At 31.8% G+C, this 9,765-nt stretch overlaps 1 protein-coding gene across 1 annotated transcript; it reads right to left on the bottom strand.

The window, feature by feature from the left end:
* Positions 1-335: 335 nt before the first annotated feature.
* LOC131646647 (isoflavone reductase homolog) lies at positions 336-6,573 on the bottom strand. The gene is made up of 4 exons (XM_058916631.1): positions 6,183-6,573; positions 5,148-5,388; positions 4,847-5,050; positions 336-571 (listed from the first exon to the last, which is right to left on the bottom strand). Exons 1-4 carry the CDS (start codon positions 6,510-6,512, stop codon positions 411-413), a joined length of 936 nt encoding a protein of 311 aa, XP_058772614.1. The 5' UTR covers positions 6,513-6,573; the 3' UTR covers positions 336-410.
* Positions 6,574-9,765: the final 3,192 nt, after the last annotated feature.

Genomic DNA, 9,765 nt, shown 5'->3' with positions numbered 1-9,765 from the left:
ACCACGTCGCTATGTTACGTCGCTGGGGACCACATTTCTTGTACTGTTTGTGCAATTGTGCTTATTGCACATAAGATAGTGAAACGGTGATTCATTCATCATCTGTTAAATGAGCAGTGGCGCAGTATTTATACAAGGGAGTGTCGATACCATTTTAACGGTAAACAATCAAACTACTCTAACAAGTAGTTACACACAGAGTTATTTAACAGTACAAAAGTAATACACCAAATATATACAATATATCTCTAACATGCTTCAATGATTTGTTCTTTTGAAAATATAAAATAAATTCACAATTAAAGAAAACATGATTACATATTATGCTTCAATACTGTATATAACATCACGAAGATTTATTCAACTTGAATAATAAAAAGTATAACTTTTCATGATTATATAATCTCATATCACACATATAGTTTTAGATATTCATCCATGCGTGTGTATTTCACTTCTGGGTAAAGTTTCGATGCTTCTTCTTCGTCCCCTACTTCAAAATTTGTCAAACACCCTTCAAAGAAAATATGGTAGAAATGTCCTATTCCTACATCTGCGTTATAGTCCAAACCTAAATTCCACATCAATCAAAAGTCGACAATTATTTATTGATATGAAATCAAAAAGTTATTTAAACATTATTTAACTGTCAGTATAAATTTTTTTACACTATCATTTATTAAAAAATTACACAATCAATGCATCATAACCATTTAATAGTATTACATTAAAAAAATTAGAATAAAATTAAAATATTTCAAACTAAATAACGGTTGTGATTAATTGCTAAAATAACATTTTTACATTATCGGTATATATATATATATATATATATATATATATATATATATATATATATATATATATATATACACACACACACACACACACAAAATAGATGGTGCATTGACACTGTAAATTAATTTTACACTGTCAACTAATGACAACCATGTATCGTGTCAAGTTAGACTGTAAATTTTAAATTTTAATTGTATAATTTGACACTTTAAAATATTTTGATTAAATATCTGTGTAATACTTCTTTACACTAACAATACAATACCATTACTTAAGAAATAAGTGTCTCGAGATTGCAAAAATAAGAAATAAGTTTGAAAGTTGACGAAGGCCTACGGCAAGGGAGCCACTTCATCGGGTTCGACGGGGTCTTGTCGTTGACGAGAGGAGGTGGTAGTTGGGCTGAAAACATTAAGGTTGGTTCCAGTGGGTGATTTCAGTTTTCCAATATCAGATCTGGTCCAGGCAGTTTTTGTGTATCACACTTGGTTGTTTCTGTTTGTTAATGAGTTGTGTTTTGGGCATGTCAAGTATTCGTTGCGTTTCAACAGTTGTATAGTTGTAAACATGTATGTCCATCATTTTTATCTTCAAAACCTTCAAAATTTAGAGTTGAAGATAGAGATAAATGGTTGGAAATCCTAGTGATAATTTTAGAGGGGTAAGTATAAATTCCTAAGAGTGTGTTCTTAAAATTTTAGAAACCCTTGGAGATATTTAAGGGGATTGGAAAATAATTCTAAACATCTTGGACTTGTGATATTCATATATAGAGAGAGTTGGAGAGATTGAGAAACACTTGGGTAGAAAATAGGGTTTGTTCTTGGAAACTTGAGTGACTATTTTCTTTTTACTCATGTGTAATCTTTGGTAGAAACTTTAAAGTATAGTAAAGAGAGTTGTTTTCTTTCCCGGAATAGATCATTTGATTCAGCCGGGTGAAAATATTATTGTACTTATTCTCTTTTATGTTCTTCAACCAAATTATATTGCATAGAAAGTTATTTTTTCTTAAGGTCATTTATTTTGTTTATCATTGTTCATTGTCCTCACACATCAAAATTTTTGGTGTGATTGAACCTTTAAATTTACAGCAAGTGGGCCCACCATGAGACAGAGATTTTGTTTACAAGTGAGCAACATGAGATCTAACTAATAGATAGATAGAGAAGTTTTCCGGAGACAACGATTGTGGCCTATTGAAGGGGAAGATGCAAACAATCTTAACTTAAGAGAACTGTATTAAAGCATTGAATGGCGAGGAATCAATGTTTGCACACTTATTACAAGGAGAGAAGACCAATATAGTGGATTAGACCAGAAGTGTCATTATCTTGTGTCTCGGGGATAAATTTCTCAGGGAAGTCGTCATGGAGAAGACTCTGGTTTTGATGTGGGTAAAACATGAATCATTGTATATGACCTAGTCTCTGGCTCATAGGTTGTGGCTGAAATAATAACTCTACTCATTCTGAATGATAGAGATCAAATCCATGGTGGAGCAGTTGAGACAATTTCACTAGATGATTGAAAATCTTGATAATATTACAATGAAGATTGATGATGAGGACAAGTCTCTACTATTTTTAGCTCATTATACAATTATTTTGAGAACTTCAAAGATGCTTTTCTATATGGTAATAAGGGTACTATTATTTTGGATGAAGTCCAGACTGCTCTAAAATCCAAAGAATTTTCAAAGGTGAAAAATTTGAAGATTGACGATAGTGGTTAAAGCATGAGTGTCTCAAGACGAGAAAGTGAACGTAGAAGGATTTCCAAATCAAAGATGTTAGATAAGTCAAAATTCTATTTTTAGAAACTCAATCACTTCAAGAGGGATTTTCCAGGGAGAAAGGACAATGACGATTATGTCTAGATTACTGTTGCTTTAGATGAGTATCGTTATGATAGTGCTAGTGTACTAGTGGTTTCAAGTTTAGATATTGAAGAGAGTTGGATCATAGACTCAGTCTGCTCTTATCATATGTGTACAAGAAAAATATATTTTGAGACTTATAAATTGGAGCAAGGTGGAGTAGTTTTCCTCGATGATTATTAATGAAACCTAAAATGTTCCCCGGTCATGAGTTTTTTCTTCACAATGTGAGATATGTTCCAAAGCTCAAGCAAAATTTACTATTCATAAATATGTTTAATGTTCTAGAATATTGCACTAAAGTTAAACATGGAGTGTTGAAGATTTCACATGTTGAATTGGCCATAATTAAAGAGTCTAAACATGTGGTTTATATATTTTAGAAGGTTTCAATGTTGTTGTTCATATCATCAGCTAGTGAAGACTTTCATGAAATGAACAAGCTATGAGATTTGAGGCCAAGGCATGGTGGATGCCTAGAGGTTTTCTCAGAGCACTTTAATGAGTTTGTATAGGACAAAGAATAAAAATGCATTTGATTGGTGATTTGTCATAGAGTTTTTGGAGTAAGGTTGGTGCAAAATAAGCTTACCTGATTGACACATATTCATTTACATAAATATTCTTCCAAATACTTATGGAGATTTGGAGTAGGAAGACTGTAACCTACTTTATTTTGACGGTCATAAAAAATTTTCTTATTGATCAAATTAAGCTAATTCAACTTGATCGTAAAATTGTGGATTGTGTTGTCATTGGCTATCTAAGAACTATGAAGGGTTATGGGTTGTTGGGAGAGGAACCTAGAGGATCAAAGTTCATCAACTACGAATCTATTACTTTTAGTGAGTCCCCTCAAGGGAAGAAAAGCAAAGACATGGGGAAGAAGCTTTTAGAAACTATGACGGACAAGACTCTGTTTGAGGTGGAGTCCCCTCCATCATTATTGTCTTCACAACCTTTAGACCTTTAAAGTTGGAAATAGAAATAAGGGTTTGAGAATCCTAATGATAATCTTAGAGAGATACGAGTAAATTTCAAAGACTGTGTTCTTGAAATTTGGGAAATCCTTGGAGATATCTAAGGGGATTGAGAAAGAGTTCTAAACACATTAGACTTGAGTAATTTATATATAGATAGGTTGAGAGATTGAAAAACATTTGAATAGAAAATGTGGTTTGTTCTTGAGATATTAGATAACTATTTTCTTGTAATTCATTTGCAACCTTTTGTTACAACTCTTTGAAGTATAGTAAATCGAAAAGTTGGTCTCTCCCTCAGAGTAAATTTTTTGATCGAATTAAATAAAAAAATTACTGTGTTTCTTGTCTATGTCTTTTTCTGCCGAATTAAGTTGTTCTTTTATTACACAGTTATTTTTATCAAGCACAAATAATTTTATTTGTCATTGTTATTTGTCCTCACACATTAAACTTTTTGATGTAACTAAACTTTCAATTTCACACGCACGTGCGTGCACAAACACACATAAAATAAAGGAGATGTCAAGCAAATAACCAATACAAGATTATCAAATCATCCATCACTAAAAGCTAACAACAAAGGAAAAAAACAAAACAAAACAAAACAACAAGCAATTAAACAAAATCCACTAATAGAAAAGAGAGAAGTTATAAAACCCAGCAAAAATGATTAGTAAAAATAGTTTAGGTTTTATTTGCGAGTTTGGAGGAGAGGGGAGAAGAAAGATTCCAAAAATAAATTTTTAAAAGAATATAGGAAAATATTCGACATTTTTTGAAAAATTTATTTTGAATAAAATGATAAAAGAGTGTTATCATTACTATATTTTTAATTTTTAGAATACTATAATAACATAAAATTTATTTAAACTCTCAATAATCCCCATTCAATATAAAGTTTGAGTTCCCCAAATTAGAGAGTTTTTGATGTTATGAATAAAAGCAATCTGTCCAAAATTCTCCCAACCAAAATTATTCAATTCTTTTCACTCAATCTTTCCCTTTTTTCAAAGTCCTCCCCTCACTTCCCCTCCAAACTCTCAAACACACGCTAAAGAAATCAAATTAGAACTCGATCAGAAAGAACCACCAATCCTCTAGACCACATAAACATAATTTCATTTAATTTTATTTTGTCAAAATCTATAAAAAAAAAAAAAAAAAGGTAATTAAAGGGTGTGTTTACCTTGCATGGAAGAAAGAAAGTCATGTTCAGATAAGGTAGACTTGTCTAGTTGCTTTCCAATAAGTTTCTCCCATTTCTCAATAAGCTCTCTTTGAGTGAGTATGTTTTCTGGTGGCCTTAGATAAATTGTCTTGTTCAATGTTCTTGGATCATCAATTGTCTTAATTGTGTATGTTGCAACATCATCTTCATCAACATAAATAACTGCCACAAACACATCTCATATATCTTAGTCTAAATTCCAACATTAATTTTGTATCCTAGCTCATATTAGAATAAATATTTATAAAATTTTGCATACCTTTGACATTGCCGTCGCCATAGAGAACCGCCTTGTCCCGCGGAGGAAAGAGGGTTCTCATCTGAGAGAGGTTGCCCGCAAAGTAGCCGGCGAAGCAATTGGCAGAAATGTAAGTGAAATGGATGTTAGCATCCTCAATTGCTTTTCTTATAGTCATTTTCTCATCAAATGTGACTCTTCCTGGTTGAAGTGCATGTCCCATGCGAGCTGGGTCCATCCCAAATTCCGAAGGTAGGAAACGCTAGTGGAAGGAAGAAAATATATAATCATGTGTGAGTTCAAATAAATTCATATTGTGTACAAGACTTACTACAAAACTCTAAAAGTGGCAAATTTCTTCTTTTAATAGTAAACGTTGATTGTTGTGTTGTGTTTATTTTTACGACTGAAATAAATACTTTATAGATATTGAATCTAGTCCATCAAATTAATATCTTATTCATATCACTAACTATTACTTTTTGAAGAGATAGTCAATTATCATTAAAATTTTCAATAGCTTTAAATATTTGTGAATCATGGATCTTCTAACACTCTCCTTCAATTTGATTGAAAATAATATATTAATTTCTATTGTTTTTATAGACATTCATAATTCAATTCAAAAGAACTATCATATCCCACCATAAAACTTTTATTCACGTGAAGTTACATCACTCTAATTTTTTTTACATTTTCTTCATCAATAATCATAGTTCAAATTGTAGTCAATCGTAAAAAAATATAGATACTTGAAGCTACACCAGAAAGAGTATAATCACTTGAAGTTAAATCACTCTAAGAATTTTTACATTGCCGTTGCCGAGAATCATAGTTAAAAATAACTAGCATACTCCACCGTCTTAAGTATATTTCTCTATAAGTTAAACCACTTCAAGTATATTTCTCTTACAATTAATTTTTAACAATGAAAGTAAATTTTATTTAAAAAATGAAGAATATATACTGATTTCTTATTTAATACAATGTACTAATATCCAACAAAATTGATTTAAAACGGTAAGATTATTTGCTAAAATGTCATTTATAACGTACCTTAACATTCCCAGCATCCTTGATAGCGTCAACAAGTTTGAGCTGCATCAACAAACTATGCGATCGAGAGTGATCACCAGAAATGGTGCAAATAACGACATCAACTAGTTTCACAGCATCTACCAAACTTTGATGATTAGAAAAAGAACCTTCCACAAGATGAGCACCTTGTTTCTTGAATGAAAGAAGCAGTTGCACCTTCTCAGTATCAAGTCCTATATCTGGACGTTGAAGAACATAGGTTTCATGACCTTGTTCTAAACTTGCTTTTACTATTTTCCTACCAATATAACCAGTACCCCCCACAACTAGAACCTTGCTCTTTCCCATTATTCTATTTTCTCCCTTGTGGCTACAATTTAACTTATCCTTATCATAGTACCTTCAAAGTTAAAGAGGGGAACTATATTGTCTCTACACATGGGTTAAAAGAAAATAACTTATTTTCTTTTAAGATAATGAAAGGACTTACTATGAAATTTTAGTTTGAAACTTAATTTCAACTTATTTACGAAAAAAAAAACTACTGCTAAAGATAGTTTTCATTTAATATTTTTGTTTTTTTGGTTTATTATTAAAATTTTGATTTAGCAATTATTAGTTGGTTCAGTAGTGATTGACGGAATTCATGGTTCGATCTCCGCAACTACGATCGAGAGAGAGTTGAAACCACTTGATACAAAAACTAATTCTCAAATCAAATTAGGCGGTCCAATTGATCGAATATTGGTGGTGAAAACAAAAAAAAATCCTGATTTTTTTAAAATTTATTATTGTGCGCTTTATATGGATTTGGTATGCTATCTTGGTATCCGCTTATGGAATAGGTGAAAAAGCGCTTGGTAGGGTGGAAGAATCGTTTCCTCAATCTTGAAAGTAGAATCACTCTCTTGAAGTCTATTTTGTGTTCTCTTTCTATCTTCACCTTGTCTTTTTACAAGATGCCAGTTAAAGTAGTCAAAGTATTCACTAAGATGCATAGCAATTTCTTATGGGGAGGGGTGGAGAAAAAAAGGAAAATTCATTGGATTAGTTGAAAAGTAGTGACATTACCATATTTCAAGGGGGGATTGGCTATCAAGAATATGTCCGACTTTAATATTGCTCTTTTAAACAAGTGGAGGTGGAAGATTATAAATGGCTCTAATTCTGTGGTATGAGATTTTGAAGGCCCGATACGGTGATTTATCAATGCATGTCCTATACGGAGGTGATGCTCACGTTAGTGCTTCTTCATCTTTTTGGTGGCGGGATATTTTAAAGGTCGGTTTTCTTCCTTCTTCTCCATCTCCATCATTTTCTTCTTCTTCTATCTCTTCTCTAGATCCTTTGATTCTAATTGTTGTTTCAAAGTGGAAAACGGTTTCAACACACCATTTTGGGAGGTTTGTTGGTTAAACAATTGTATTTTGATGGAGACTTTTCCGAATCTCTTTTTGACTACTTCCTTGAAAAAAAATTGGTGGCGGCCATGGGCGGTTGGTGTGAGGGGATTTGGAAATGAGGGGATTTAGGTATCTCGACGACGGCGGTTCATGAGCCCGTTAGTCTTATGGAGTACACGGCTTTGCGCGAACTTTTGGAGTGTTTTAGTGGAGTACAAGAAGGGAAGGATTTTGTTGTGTGGTCTCTTGACACGGAGAAAGGATTTACGGTGTCATCGTGTTATTCCCATTCAGGCCCGGCCCAAAGCAGGTGCAACAAGAGCTGTTGCACCGGGCCCCAAAAATTAAAAGGCCTCTCAATTTAATTTTCTTTTTGGAATTAGACATTAGAATTGAATTTGCAAATGGTTAAATGTTATCCCACGTGGACTCCGCAAGTCAATGCTTGAACTATTAAGCTATGATTTTTTTTATTTTATAGATTATTCTTTCTTCAAAGAACTATTATATTTTATTATTTCTTATTTGAAAACAATTGTGTTTCAACAGCAGATTTTATTTAAAGATAATGAAAGCAATTATTATTGTTTGATTTAGTCTTCAAATATAAAGACTTATTTATTAGTTTATAAATAAATAAATAATATAAAATCTATAAATTGCAAGATAAAGATAGTTTTATTAAATTTTAACAATAATATTTAGGACTTAGGCCCTCTTTATCATATAAAAAAACAATAATATATAGAATTATAAACTTTAATTCAATAATATATGTTAAAATTACTAGTTAAGTAAGAGAGCAATATTATTGAATTTTTGAAAAAATAATCCTGTTAAAATAAAAAGTAACTATATTTTATTTTTTTAATACCAATTTTTTTATCTAAATAGTTTTTTCAATCAAAACATACCGATTATTAATTATGAATGAAAATTGAATCCAAATTGCATATGCACTATAATTACACTAGATATTTTAATTTTTTGAGAGTTGTATATTGTAAAACCGAATATCTACCATATATTAAAACAAATTTTAAGTTGTGACTAAACTCTAGTTTTTCTACTGGTAAAAAATTCTTATGTGTTTGTGTACCTTATTTAAAAGTATAATCAACTACTTGTTACTCCTTCTTTTTACACACCTAAGAAAATGAATGAAGAGAAAAAAAATAAAAAATAAAAATTCTTTTAAATTTTTTATAGCCTAATTTTAAAGATTTGAACAGGGCCTCTAAATTATTTGGGTCGGCCCTGTTCCCATTATGCTCAGTTGTGCATTCTTTTTGACCCTTATAATAAGCACGATGATGCTTTGGAGTTGATTTGGAAGATGGAGGTTCCTTTTAGGATTAAAAGTTTCGGTTGGAGACTTATTATGAATAGGCTTCCCACAAAGGATCAATTGGTGTATAGAGGTATTAACATAACTTCTTCTAATTTAAAGTGTGTTTTTTGTGATATCCATTTGGAAGATAGGGACCATATTTTCTTCAAATGCAATGTGATTAAATATGTTTGGAAAGAAATTGCTAAGTGGGTGGATTTTCCGGATTGGAACATGGAGGAATGTATCCCATTATTTATGGAATGACATTCATTAGGCTGTATTAAAAGTATTAAAAAAGGCAAAAGTCCAGTCCCTCTGATGAGTGATCTAGTGACATAGGGAAATCCGTAGCTAAAGGATAACTGAATCGTAGGCAAAAGTCCAGTCCCCCTGATGAGGACGATGAACCCAGGGCGCGCAATTGATTTGAGTTTAAATTTTTCAGTTAGTTTTTTTTATTTATATTAATATCGAAGTCGTATGATATAAATAATATATGCATCATAGATGGCATCAGGCGTGTAATGGCAAGGGAACAAGCGAGGGTTCGAATCCCATCGATGCATTTTTTTTTCAAATAAGCCAACTACAAATCCAGTGCGCGCTACTCACAAAGATCCATCATGCTCCTTCAACGTGAGCCTTCAGATCGAGCCAGCACTAGGATCCAACGTCCCCAAGCCTGCAGACCTATCATGGACACTCAAGAGGCTACACACCTGATCGCCAGCTAAGTGTTCTTTAATTTTTTATTTTTTATTTTCATATATTGTTTGTTTATTTTTACTTCTTCAAAACCCTTTTGAATTTTTTTTTTTTTATAATAAAACTTTTGTTTTCTCTAAATTTAGTTTTATTTCATAAG

Source organism: Vicia villosa, linkage group LG2 (genome assembly GCF_029867415.1).
Source record: "Vicia villosa cultivar HV-30 ecotype Madison, WI linkage group LG2, Vvil1.0, whole genome shotgun sequence".
NCBI classification, from domain to species: Eukaryota; Viridiplantae; Streptophyta; class Magnoliopsida; order Fabales; family Fabaceae; genus Vicia; species Vicia villosa.
The sequence above is the reverse complement of the archived record's forward strand: the minus strand, read 5'-3'. Positions and strand labels throughout refer to the sequence as shown.

Bases quoted from the DNA above. Each gene is read 5' to 3' on its own strand.
- LOC131646647 (XM_058916631.1), bottom strand. From the start codon at position 6,512: ATGGGAAAGAGCAAGGTTCTAGTTGTGGGGGGTACTGGTTATATTGGT. The intron at 5,051-5,147 runs GTATGCAAAATT...TGTTTGTGGCAG, and splicing joins TGGCGACGGCAATGTCAAAG to TTATTTATGTTGATGAAGAT. The intron at 572-4,846 runs GTAAACACACCC...TGTGGAATTTAG, and splicing joins CTTTCTTTCTTCCATGCAAG to GTTTGGACTATAACGCAGAT.